Source organism: Andrena cerasifolii, chromosome 13, assembly GCF_050908995.1.
Source record: "Andrena cerasifolii isolate SP2316 chromosome 13, iyAndCera1_principal, whole genome shotgun sequence".
Lineage (NCBI taxonomy): Eukaryota > Metazoa > Arthropoda > Insecta > Hymenoptera > Andrenidae > Andrena > Andrena cerasifolii.
In genome coordinates, this window is record NC_135130.1 from 8,128,166 (window position 1) to 8,141,149 (window position 12,984).

The 12,984-nt window shown below is 49.0% G+C and overlaps 2 protein-coding genes across 6 annotated transcripts in view; one reads left to right on the plus strand and one right to left on the minus strand.

Moving 5' to 3' along the window:
* The window catches only part of Galene (potassium two pore domain channel subfamily K member galene), a 13,807-nt gene continuing 823 nt past the window's right edge, over positions 1-12,984 (plus strand). Inside the window, exons 1-11 of one of the 4 annotated variants that reach the window (XM_076825877.1) lie at positions 1-760; positions 1,294-1,413; positions 1,501-1,627; positions 8,130-8,256; positions 8,750-8,851; positions 8,922-9,044; positions 9,266-9,411; positions 9,484-9,639; positions 9,743-9,976; positions 10,053-10,331; positions 10,855-12,749. In XM_076825877.1, the coding sequence (XP_076681992.1) occupies positions 563-760; positions 1,294-1,413; positions 1,501-1,627; positions 8,130-8,256; positions 8,750-8,851; positions 8,922-9,044; positions 9,266-9,411; positions 9,484-9,639; positions 9,743-9,976; positions 10,053-10,331; positions 10,855-11,174 (1,932 nt within the window). In that variant the 5' untranslated portion in view covers positions 1-562 and the 3' untranslated portion in view covers positions 11,175-12,749. Of the gene's footprint in view, positions 761-1,293; positions 1,414-1,500; positions 1,628-8,129; positions 8,257-8,749; positions 8,852-8,921; positions 9,045-9,265; positions 9,412-9,483; positions 9,640-9,742; positions 9,977-10,052; positions 10,332-10,854; positions 12,750-12,984 lie in introns of those variants that run through there. The other 3 variants (XM_076825875.1, XM_076825873.1, XM_076825876.1) reach the window with 3 other exon arrangements.
* Positions 1,883-12,984, minus strand: part of LOC143376056 (uncharacterized protein CG13380) — a 49,409-nt gene continuing 38,307 nt past the window's right edge. Inside the window, exons 2-6 of one of the 2 annotated variants that reach the window (XM_076825881.1) lie at positions 3,999-4,106; positions 3,095-3,274; positions 2,788-2,932; positions 2,448-2,549; positions 1,883-2,321 (exon numbers count right to left, since the gene is read on the minus strand). In XM_076825881.1, coding sequence (XP_076681996.1) covers positions 2,064-2,321; positions 2,448-2,549; positions 2,788-2,932; positions 3,095-3,274; positions 3,999-4,102 — 789 coding nt within the window. In that variant the 5' untranslated portion in view covers positions 4,103-4,106 and the 3' untranslated portion in view covers positions 1,883-2,063. Of the gene's footprint in view, positions 2,322-2,447; positions 2,550-2,787; positions 2,933-3,094; positions 3,275-3,998; positions 4,200-12,984 lie in introns of both variants that reach the window. The other variant, XM_076825882.1, reaches the window with a different exon arrangement.

Below are 12,984 nucleotides of genomic sequence, written 5' to 3' on the forward strand. Positions count from 1 at the left end.
TTTCCTTACATTCTCCTTTTCTTCTCTACCACATCACATTCCAGTTCCCTATGCCTGCCATAGAGCCCTAATCACTATCATGCCACACACACACCCTGCGGCAGTAGGTGTACCAAGAACGCGCCGCCTCGAAACGAGATTTCCACGATGGCAGAGATGGGATAAATTTGGAACAGCCATCATACCGTCGTTTCACGTACATATCCGCGCCAGTTTCGCGTCGGGGATCGTCTCTTGAACGTCGCCATAGCGGTGGAGGGCTCTAAAAGCATCCTAGACTAGCTCCGGCACTAATTAAACCAACTCCTCCACTGGGATACCACAGAAAAGCAGTTACAAAACACTACCAATGGAGGAACCACACCCTGTGCCTCATGAAGCCGATTAAATCAAGCCCGAGAAGCTGCACGTGTCTTCCCCGTTCGAATGAAAACAAGTGCCTCTTGGGTGGTCAGAGGCGCAGCCACACGAAGGACACCAAGAGATTCAGGCAAGGAAGGTGTGGCTATGGGGGTGTGAATAAAGCCGGTTGAAGGGGCAGCGCAGAATTCAGGAAACCACCATGCCCCGCTCGCGACAGGAGGTATTCGATCTGATGGTGGAGGCTAAGAGGCCGTCCAAGTGCATCCAGTTCCTCCGTTTGCTGTGGAAGATCTTCAGATGTGTCTTCTCCCACGTGTCGCTGATCTCCCTGGTGGTGCTCTACTGCTTGATCGGCGCGTACGCATTCGAGGCTCTCGAGGCCAGCCACGAGAAGGAGGTACCCTTTTTGCGCGCACAGGATGTTTTAAAATTGCCCATACGTATTCCAAATCGGAGGTCGGATCAACACTTTGACTGGCGTCGGCGCGCTTTCACCCCGAGGGAAGGGTTTGAACGCAGTTTCGACGTCTTTGCATGTGGAAGAAGCACTTGAAGGGCCATTTCTAAGAAGCCTGACGCCACTCAAAGAGTTATTGGAGACTTTTTACAGATAAATCGCAGTGTTCTTTACATACCACCCTGTTTTGCGACTAGGTAACAGAGGGCGAACGAAATAGCACATGGTTTAATCAGTGGGTCCATTTTATTCGTTGACTTACAATTGTGGGATCAGTAACCCCCATAGAATAAGAGGGGGTCCGGACTAAGAGACCTCGGGGAGTCGGCGTCAGCCGTGGTGGCAAACGCTGCTGATCAGCACGCGGGCGGCTCGGGTTCGATTCCCGGCACCGTGGCTCTCTTTTCCCGTAGCTCCCGAACACATAGGGGAATTGCTACACCTATTCCTACACAATTCTCTGTGGGTCGTAGGTGAAGAAGAGTATCAAGGATATAAGAGGCAACGTGGCGGAGCAGCTCTGGAGGATCACCAAGGAAGTGGAGGTCCTGATTCGCGAGAACTGGACGGACAAAGCGCTTCGAGAGTTAAAGGCACGTCTGATATAATTAATATCCAACTTGATCTGTTGTCTGTAACTTCTCATTGTTATACAACGTACTCGATGATCATTTCTCCAGGGCTTCGAGAGCCGTCTCGTGTGGATGATGGAGAAAGAAGGTTGGGACGGGAGAGAGGGGGAGGACGACATCCAGTGGACGTTCGCTGGGGCCCTGTTCTACTCCATCGTGGTCATCACGACGATTGGTAAGTCCTGTAGGGAATAAGAGATGTGTGTGAAGGTAAGACGGGGAAGGAAGGAAAAGGAAGTTGCGTTTCGTCCCGAGCCTGCTTTAGACGCTGGGATGTTGGAAGTAGGACGAATATATATACACACACACGAAGGAGTGGATGAGGGAGAACTTGCGAGAGAGCGGAACGGTCGAGTGGCCCTCTGGTGGCGGTGGCGGAAGTATCGCTGCAGTTTCTTCTTTAGGAGCTCGCCTTCTAAGAACAAGAGACTTCGTGGATCGCTCCTCTTTATTGACCATGATTTTTACACAAGTTTCGGCTGCTAACTGCACTAGTCTTTGGTATCTGCATCAGTCAAGGCAGAGTCTCTTCGAGAATGTACACAGAAATTCATAATATAAGCCTGATACTACTTTCTAATGCTACCCGTAAAAAATAAAACTGACGATGTTTAAGCTTTCTCGTTGGTCTCCGCCTCGGTTTGATTCTTCTTCAACGATCGACTGAAAAGGTCGAAGTCATCGTAGTCGTAGTTGGAGCCGTAGAGATTGCCCTGAGGCCTTGGATAGGGGTTTCCGTTCTGTCCTGGGTTGGGGTAATTCCCTGGGGGATATCTGTTGCCGGGATAGAAGCTCCCTGGTGGCCTCCGATTGCCATAATAGTTGGGCGTTTGGGCGAACGACGCTGGGCCGTACTTATTCGGGTATCCCTGAAACAATCAGGGATCTCATATTTGTTGTAATTAAACCTACATATTAGAATCCTAAACGGTTCACAATATTTAGCTACATTCGGTTAAAGAATCAAATTAAATCCTTAATATCTTCCAACATACCGAGTTGGAGGGATAGGACCCTCCGCCATATTGGCCAGAAGCTAGGGCAGGATATTTCCTGCTACTGAAGCAGCAATACTGCTTCTCCGCTGAGCAGCTTCCCTGTGGACGTAACATCATCGAAAGTGTCATCTAATAATCATTTAACCCTTTGCGAACGAAGGTTGATACGCGTGACGTCCACCGCGTGCGGAAGCCCTGTGGCCACATTTGCTCAGCGTACTCCCTCGACGCCCACCGGCGTTCCCCGCACAGGTTACTCTGACTGAACGAATATACCGGCTCCTCGTCCAGCAAAGGGTTAAAACACACCCGGGGCGGTTTGTACGCCGATACTCACGAATTTCAATCCCGTGGAGGGGCAGTTGAAGCTGTACCTGCATCTGCAGACGTCGTACTCTCGATATCGCGGGTCGTCCCTGACCCAGGATGGCACCAACCCGGAATTCAACGGGCCGTCATCGATACCGCCATTGTACGGGGGCCTGGCACGCGAGAAACACCATGGAGGAATGTATTTTACCGCGATTAAACCTCTGATATCGCAAGAAAGTTGGCACAGCTCCCACCGGCGGGGCTTGTATCGTGTAATATCGGACGTGGTGGAAGAAAGTCATCTTGTTGCATGATGAAAAGACGCGGGATACCTTTTTATAACGCCCGTTGGCCCACCAGGTCCGACCAGCACTGGCGGAGTGCCTTTGTTGCCAGGATATGACGCGGGCACAATGGGCCTGCTGTTAGGACCGTATGGTCCGACATTTTGTGGCCTGTATCCCGGCAAAGGCCTCTCGTCGAAGTCCTCTAGGTTCTCGTTTACGAAGTACCTAGGATTTCGACAGGTGAATGGGACATTATTCGTCACACATACACTAGGAATGGATTTTCTCGCTACTAGGCAATGTTTCGTCCAGGCAATTAACTCATCATCCAGGCCCGGCTGGTCCTTAAGACAAAATTAGGCAGCTACCTAGGGCGCAGAGTTGAAAATGGTCTTTTCATTGTTGGCATTTCTTAAAATCAACTTCCAAATGAAATATTACAAGTTGGACTGTAATTGTTTTAAGCTAAGATTAAAAGTTCGGAGTAAGGTCATTAAAAAAAGCTCAAATAAATGTATTATAACCACGCACTTTTTGCGAAATTAAGTTAGCAGCAATAATGTATACCAATGGGCTCCACTAATCATATAAAATAGGAGAAATTAATTAGTCGAAATTAGTTAGTCAGTTTTTGCTCTCAATGCCGCACAAAAAGGCTGGAGCCGGGTCTGTCATCATCCCTCATGAAAATCAGACAAGGGGTAAGAACTTTTGGTCCAGCAACTCTTCGTAGTTGTTCATTGAAGCTTATCGATGGTTTTTAAAATTTTTAAAGCTACGTCATGGGGTTCCAGTGAGAATTAGCGAGAGTCACTATAACTTTCTGATGGTGTAGCACAATTTCCTCCCCAGTTTATGCAATCTGTTGCGGTGCAAATGAGCCAGCAGAGGCCAAGAAACATTGCTCTGTAGGATTCGAAATGAGATGGATACTAAAATCGAAGCACACCTTTTATCAGCTCCACTCTTCTGCTCGTTGTCTTTCCAGACCCATTCATCCTTCTCAGAGTGCACCGTGGCGACTAGGCAGCAGACTAGGACCAATGACTTCATGTCCCTAGCGGAGTAATTAGTTTTGCGCGATAATAGGCAGGATTGTTAAGAGGAATCGCTGGTCAGCTTCACGCCGCCGAATATCACTGGCACGCGACTAAACGTGAGTGAAAGTGAATCGCGTCTTTATATATGCACCGTTGGAAGGTGAACGCACCGCGTGGCTGGCTTCGAGGTCCCTTCGATAGCGATCTCGGATCAACAGCTTTCGTCTGGGGGTGAATCACCCTTTGAAACGGGGCTGCTGGGGAATTTCGGTCAGCAGAGCCAGGGGCGAGGGGGGAAATCGAGTGTTTGCCAAATATGGTGAATCCTAGGAGACTGGCACCCCCGATATGAGGTCGTTCTGATGCACTAGGTGTTTTAGTGGGGAGGGATTTTATGGCGAGATCGAACCCATCGCTAGAATTCCAGGCACGTAAAATGTTAGTAAAGTTGCAGGTGGGAACTTAATATCGAACCCATCGCTAAAACGTCCAACTTCAACCTTACCGAAGTTGTCACTGGGAACTGTAACATCGATCCCATCGCTAAGAAGTCCAAGTCCACCCTTAACAAACTAGTAACCAAGAAGTATGACATCGAACCCATCACTAGCCTCCCAACTCCAACCTCTGTAAACCCACACCTAAACAAGAACGAAGAAAACTGCGATCGCCTACCGAAATCACGAGCACAAGCAGCAGAGTGGCCATGTCCACACCTGCAGGTGAACGACCTGGGAAGGAGAGGCTAAAAATGGCCTCCAAAAAGAAAACGATCCACTCACTGACCTTGGAGTCTAACTCCTAAGCCACTAATAACTTCCTCTAGACCTTCCGCAGCCAAAGTTGGACATCCAGCTCCACCGAGGTGGGACGTTATACAACCATGGCCCCTAAGATGCGACCTTGGTACTCCTAAAACCTCAAGGCCAGCGCCTGAACGATGACATCCTGCGCGACGCAGCAGCGCCGCCGACACGAGTTACATTTCTTGCTCGGATATGTAAATGAGTGAATGCAACCAGTTGGACAGCACAGGTGGGTGGGTTACACGGGAACGATTCTTTCTCGAACACGTCCTTCGACCTGGGAAAACCCAGCAACCTGGAAGGGGCCCCATTACGCTTGCTTCTCCCTCTGACGTCTTTTACTTAAACAAAATCAAGCCAAATGACGTAACCCGCGGCTACCCCAAGGACGCCCGCTGGCTCTTTGCACGGCGACGACTCTTCTCCGTGAAATGGACAGACATCAACGGTCATGCAAACTCGGTTGCATCATTTGCGCAACACCGGAGACGTTAATGGCACCGAGCCATCCTTCCACTTGTGATTCGTCATTTCCTCAGCGAGGGGGCACGCTCCACGATCTGCGGGGCACCAACAAGCTCGTGGAACTCGATTTTATAACCAGAAAATCCAAATCCAAATCTCTCTAAAGGGTGGAAGAGAAGCTGAAGCTTGCGTCGCAGTGGTGTAAGGAAATTGGCAATCATATAGGTTTTGAATGTTTTTTTTTATCGATAGTGTTAAGTTTATTGGGTCTAGAAAGAAATTACATGATCACTACGCTACTGTATTTTAGCTACACCTACTTTTACCATAGAAATGGCAGCAGGTCATAGATAGCCGAGGGAAGTACTTTGATTAAAATTACTTGTAATTTATTTTTATTTTCAACAGGGACTGCGATTTAATAAATCGAACGAACCTTCGCAGCGACGTAGTAATAACACTGATCTGTATTGCACGCGAAACTCAGGAATAATACTAAAGAGCATTAGAATTAAGGAAGAGGAAATGGACAGAAACGTAAACAAGTTACAATGCCCACTACAGCAGTTGGAATGCTAGAGGAAATCGTGTCAGAGGTCGGGTGCTAGATGGAGTCTTTGATCGGAAGAAGGAAATGGCCACTCGCAGCGTCCCCGTACTCGGTATAATTCCATTCCAGCCAAGAGGCACGATCAAACGGTCCTTTCGAAAGAAAATTCAATGATCAAGGTCATTTTCCCCAGCCACGGAGGAAATTCACTTTTCCCGCCGGGCGAGGAAGCCACTACCCTCCAGTAATTCGTTTTCCCTGATTTTTATGCTCTTCGCGTCGCTGGCTGGCCACCTCGTCGATTAAGCTGCTAAAAATTGCGAGTTCTTAGGAACGCTGGTTCTATTTTTTAACGCTTTCAACACGTTCACGTTCCCCCGCAAAAATACGTATCTATTCTCAAAAGGAAACTGCGAAGTTTCTAAAAGGTCACCGAGACTTCGGTTCGATAAAGCGAACTTTTGCCCGGACCTAGCAGAAGGCCCGCTTAAAATTTCGCGGAGCGGTCTTATCGCGGCCGCAAGAAGAATCGGTGCAGCAGAGTGTACACGCAAAACGCGTGACCGAGTTGCATTCCGAAATCGGACTAGCCGCCCGAACATCCGCTCCCTTTTGTGCTCGATCGATCGAACCTCGTCCACATCCGGCGGAAGCGGTCTATCTCTTGCCTCTGCTTTCGAGTTTTTCGAGTCGCCCAACTACTTTCCCCGGATTCGGATGGAAGGGACTTGACCGCGAGCTCATGTACCAAGGGAGATGCTCCTCGATTAGGAGTCGTCGATAATAGGCGGACGTAAGAATATGTAAATAGTAAGAGCTGCTCGATAGTGGAGACGTCGACGACCTTGACCCAGACTCGTGGATCAATCTCTGAGACGAACGATTTTTAGAGGCTATTGCGAAATCGCTGTTGGCTCGCGTCAACCTTGACGATTCTTCCGAATATTGACCTTCTTCCGATGTCTTTACGCGCAGAAGGTTCTATTTGTATGGTAATCGATGCTGGAGGCTGACTATTTACCACCTCAGCCTCAGTATTTCGCTTTCGAATTTATTTAAACGACAGATGTTATCTGAGGTGGTGATTTCCGAGGGGAGTAATGGCGTTCGGGGTATGGAAAATCTTGAGGTTTAAATTATTTCGGTTTTGAGAATAATTCTTGGTTAAATGTGGGCTTTAAGTATAACTTCTTTGGGATTAAGGTGTTCCTTGGATCAGGAGTTCTTAAGGATTTAAGGGTCCTTAAAGATTTAGGTGTGCTTTGGATCAGGTGTTCTTTGGATCAGGTGTGCTTTGGATTAGTTGTAATTTGGATCAGGTGTTCTTTGGTTCAGGTATGCTTGGGATCACGTATTCTTTGGATCAGGTGTGCTTGAGATCACGTATTCTTTGGATCAGGTGTGCTTGGGATCACGTATTCTTTGGATCAGGTGTGCTTAGGATCACGTATTCTTTGGATCAGATGTGCTTAGCTTCAGGTGTGTTTTGGATCAGGTGTACTTCAAATCAGGTATTCTTTGGATCGGGTGTGCTTGGGATCACGTATTCTTTGGATCAGGTGTGCTTCAGATCACGTATTCTTTGGATCAGGTGTGCTTGGGATCACGTGTTCCTTGGATCAGGTGTACTATAAATCAGGTTTCGTTTGGATCAGGTGTGCTTTGGATCAGGTGTACTGTAAATCAGGTATTCTTTGGATCGGGTGTGCTTGGGATCACGTATTCTTTGGATCAGGTGTGCTTCTAATCACGTATTCTTTGGATCAGGTGTGCTTGGGATCACGTGTCCTTTGGATCAGGTGTGCTTTGGATCAGGTGTGCTTGGGATCAGGTGTGCTTTGGATCAGGTGTACTGTAAATCAGGTTTCCTTTGGATCAGGAGTGCTTGGGATCAGGTGTGCTTTGGATCCAGTATTCTTAAATATTTCAGTGTTCCTTGAACCAACTGCTGCCTTAATTTTGCAAAGTCAGCTGTCAAGCCCTCACCTCGGCGTCTTTCGAATCCCCCTTCAAAGTAGTAGTAATTTTACATGCTTTCCTAGTTCTAACTTTGAGTTAGAACTGGAAAGGAAGCATTGTACAGACAATCCTTGTTCCAAAAAGAAAACTAACGAATGGGTCACTGACTTGACGTAGACAATTCAATGGTATAACGAATTAAGCGTGTTTTACGCAACTGGGAAATTACGTAAAGCTAATCGAGCGTCTCTGTTCGCCAGGCTACGGCCACATAGCCCCGAAGACCAAGAACGGGAAAGTCGTGACCATATTCTACGCAATCGTCGGAATTCCCCTGATGTTGCTCTGCTTGTCGAACATCGGCGATATAATGGCGTCGAGTTTCAGGTAATCCAGATTCCCAAATCACATTTTCCCACACGACGCAGAAAATATTGACCCTTTGAGATCCCTTCCTCAACTTGCGAATCAAGTAGCGACGAATATAATCCGACTAACGTATCATTAATTGCTGGTAACACTGAGCGACCAATATTTTCTGCACGAGTGTATTGGAGCTCCACTGGTGGTCAAAAGAAAGTGTAACACCTGAACGATGAAGGAAAAACCACAGTTTCGCAAGAAGCTGCCGCATTCCTCGAACTTAAGAGCACTGATGTGAAAATAATTTGCAAAATCTGTTATTAAACTTTTTAGACTTCCCTTTGACCGCTACTATAATTACACAGTAGCTCCGGGAAATATTTATTGCACTCGAATATTAAATACCTTATCACTTTATTATTGCACAAATATTACTAAGAAAATTGTGCGTGCTGAATTTGAGAGTGACGCAAAAGATATTTCTAATACTGTAGTCCCACCACTTCCCTCACTTCAGGTTTCTCTACTGGAGGGTCTGCTGCTACGTGTGCACGAAGCCACCGAAGAAGAGGCGACCAAGGGTTCCTCTGGGCAGATCGTACTCCATGAGACAACCAGGGTGACTATTTCTATTTTCCTGCGCAAAGATAGCCCTGTACCTAATGTAACAAATGTGAAATTCTTTGAAGGCGATACGGGGGTAACAGAGCTAGCTTTCGAAGGTCCATCAGGGTGAGCCAGAGGTCCGCGGACTCAGCCTTGGGGCTCTCAGAGAGCATGACGAGGTCCTCCTTCTCCGACGTGGACTGCAAGTATGGCGTCTTCAAGACTTTAATTATTTAAAAGCGATTTACTGTGATCAAAGTCTAGCTAAGTATAGAGGGCATCTAACCAAACGCTTAAATAATTTACCTGCTATACAAAGAAGTGGATAAAGAGGGATTATGCTCGTACCAAATAACTTTATGTGGGTATATAACTCTGAAGCTATACACCCCTAGACGACATTATAATTAACTTTCATTTCCCGGAGGTACAATCCTCGGAGATACGACGACGCGGAGCAGAAGAGGCCGAGTCCCTCCTACCAGTCTCCAGGCAACCCGCATTTAGGCTTCAAATCGGCGACAGTTTGCAGATACTCGGACCTGCCATCGGAAGCTTCAAAACCTACAAGAGGTACTTAGATCCGTCGGAAGCTCCAGACAGTTACACCGAGCTCAGAGTATTCTAACGAACGATTATATCCAGCTAGCCCCAAGTTGACGACGCAATCGTTAGACAGAAGGTTGTTGATGAATCGTTCTCCACATGACACGGACCGTTCGCCAGTCCTGTGCAACAGATACGCCCTGGACGACCTGGACAACGAGCTGCTGCGGTGGCAGGCTCCCACTGGGAACAGACGTAAGCACATACCCTACCGAAGTCATCAACAGATCCTCTTCTCCAAGTTACATATCCAAGAAACTTATATTCACATGGTCAATATGCTTTGACTGACTCGCAGTGGGTATTTCGAGGAAAGCAGAGGACACAGGGGCGGCAGAGAATGGCGAAAAAGCCACCCCTTACACCACAAGGTCGTTGCCCAGGCGGTGTCTGTCGGTGGAAGGCGCCACCGCGAGTTACAGAACTAACGTGCCGGCAGCGTTGCGAGCACCCTCGGTCTACTTGGAGATGGATACCTCTAGGAGACCCCAGTCGGCACGGGCCAGGCGCTACAGGAGCAACTACGCCGTTGGTACGTGTGCGTACCGCGGGAAGCAGTCGCGCAGGGGCCTGTCTAACTTGGCATAGTCACGTGACGGTGTTTTCAGCTCGATCCTATAGACGGGAGACGCTGCCGCCGGACATTATGCCGCAAACTGGGCTCCCCGTTCACAAGCAGGCTTATGGGGACGAGTTCGACTCCGACTACGAGTACTACACTACAGTGGAGGACCAGGACAGGCAGCCCATCAAGCCGGTGCCCATTTGGCTTTGCGTGTTCCTGGTGGTCAGCTATATATTTGGGGGCGCGTTCCTCTTCAGTGCCTGGGAAAATTGGCCGTTCCTCGATTCTGCCTACTTTTGCTTCATCACTCTTACCACCATTGGTGAGCGAAATCAATTTTTACCTTGTCTTTGGATAGTGCTATAGGCGGGATAAAAATAGGTGGTCATGGGGGTTGGTTAAAGTGAGGGACCTGTTGCTTTGGATCTGTGTAGGTTAATATTGTGGTGGGAGTAGATTTGTGAGTAACATCCATTTCTCCTTATCTTTGGATACTATTACAGTAGGAACAAAATCAGGTGGCCACTTGAGGCTACTTGTAACTACTACCCCGACAGTTTGTCTCTGTGTGGTCCAGCACTATGGTGGGGATTAGCCTCCCTGTAGCCTTGATCACGCATTCGATTCTGCTGTGACTGTAGCTAAGCTTTAAGCCTCCTTACAATTTCAAGGCACAATCTAGAATGATCTTAGAATCCTACAAACTACAAGGCTCTTAAAATTATTCCTTCTAACTATTCCACAATTAATTAGTAGCGAGCAATTCGCAATTTTAACACACATGACTGCTGGCTACGCCGATGAGAGGTCGTGAGAAAGCCCGCTGGGGGTTCACCGTGTTTCAGGGTTCGGGGATTTCGTGCCTGCGTACAAGCTCGACGCGCACAAAGGGATCGCGGTTTGCTCGTTGTACTTGTTATTTGGAATTGCTTTGCTGGCGATGAGCTTTAATCTGGTGCAAGAGGAGGTCATCAGCAATGTGAAGAACGTCGCGAAGAGGCTCGGGATCATCAAAGAGAGCGAGGACGAGGAAGATGCCGACGACTACGACGCGTACGACGTTGAATACAACGACGAGGTCGACGACGAGCTCGAGGGCTACGCCCTCGATAACCCTCGATCTCACTCGATGACAAGGAACGCTCGAGGAATATCTGTCGCGTAGCCCCCTGCACGATGCCGGCCCCACCCTTCTGTTTCAGACCGCGCCACTCATTCTCAGCCGTTCGCACGAGAAACAGAAGCCCCGCAATTCTATTTAATAAACGAACAAAGCAATTAACTTCGAGCGTCCCACGATCGAACTGTAACCCTGCAGGCAGCCGACCCGCCGCGCACAGCGGTCACACCGGTTGCGTACGAAGGCGCGCCGCGCCCCTTAAACTCGTCTTCCATCCGTGCACAGTGCACGTGGTTCTCGTCGCTGCGAGCGGTGGACCTGAAACTGTCGGTACTTTGCCACCGAGGCTATATCCCGGCTCGATTTATACGGTAAACCAGGGGGAAACCTTGCGCCAGACCGAGGTCCCTCTCTCTCCAGAGTTCGGATTGCTCGAAAATAGCAACGTACCGCGGGGGAAGCCTCGTATATAATTCCTGGTCCGCGCGAGGTGCGGACGCCTGGAGTAATACACCAAGAGGCCTCTTGTTTGGCGGACGATAAATTCCGAGGCCCTCTTCCTGGACGGCTACCGGGTGTCCAGGAAGTGGGAATACGGTCAGGGCCGGGCAGCTTGAACCCGTGTATTTTTAGCGGCGTGCTATTTTCACTTGGTGTGTCGAACGAAGTGGCACGGAACCAGTGCACGAGGGAACATCGCGGGAGCGACTCGTCTCACGCGATCCTCCGCGTATCGACACCGAAAAAGGGACTCGAAACCGCTCGGAACGTCCCGCGTGTCTAACGTAACCTCCCAAACCAGTGCCGTGACACCCCCCGGAACGTCTCTTCCCTCAAACTCCTAGCAACGAACACTAGGAGAACAATACACCAGCGGCGGGGGAGGTGGAATTCGCGGCGACGAGTTTTAACGAGTGTCGCAGATGAAAGGGGGAAGATGATCTACAAGAAGAAACGTGGATACTGGCGGACGGAGAGCTCAGCGCGTGCCAACACGTGGCGAGTTGTCGCGGTAGAGCGTCCGACACTGACGAAGACATAGACGCGTCTATGTTTAGACCCGGGGAGGGGAGAGCCACCAGGGAAATCTTGCGATGAAGTTCGGTAAGGAGGGACGAACGAACGGTGGCCTCTACCGAAAAAAAATTGACGCGCCCGCCTAGCTCGGCGATAAAGACCGTCACGGTTTTCATCCTCGTGGAGGCCGACCCCTCCACCCTTCGCGGCAAAACGGTTGCACAATAGGTATCGTTAAGCCGTTTCGAAGAAGCGCGTTTTCGATTCTCCGCGGAGCCGTGACGAAGTCGATACCAGACCCACCGAACGATATATAATTCAGGGAAGCAGAAAGGGGCCGCGATACGACGTTTCCTATTAAACGCGGCCTACTGTAATTTTCTGTCCCGTCGGGTCAGCGGTCGCGTATAATCCGTCGCTCCTCCCCCGTTTTAGCATTCTACCTTGTCCCCCTCCGACCGGTTTGCGGGGGTGGATAGCGGAGGCTGAGGTTCGTGGAGGAAGCAGCTGTTGGGTCGATCTTGGTAGAGGAGCGTATTAATCGATGTCCTTAAATAGGGAGGAAGAGTGGTCGCGGATTCTATCGTCGGGGGAGGTTCTTCGGTGAGTAGACCTTTTGGTGGTTGGTACCTTTTGCGACACTGCTGCGGATACTTTGGAAAGACTTCGTGCTGAGTGTTGCAGCTTTTGCCCATCTCTGCTTTTATGGGGCACGTATAGGGAATTCAATCCCGGGATCCCGGCTGTTTTTTGGATTCTAAAACTCCCGGGATTTGATATATCAAGTTATAACTTATCCCGAGAATTTTCAAAAACATAAATTACTTTATGAGCAACT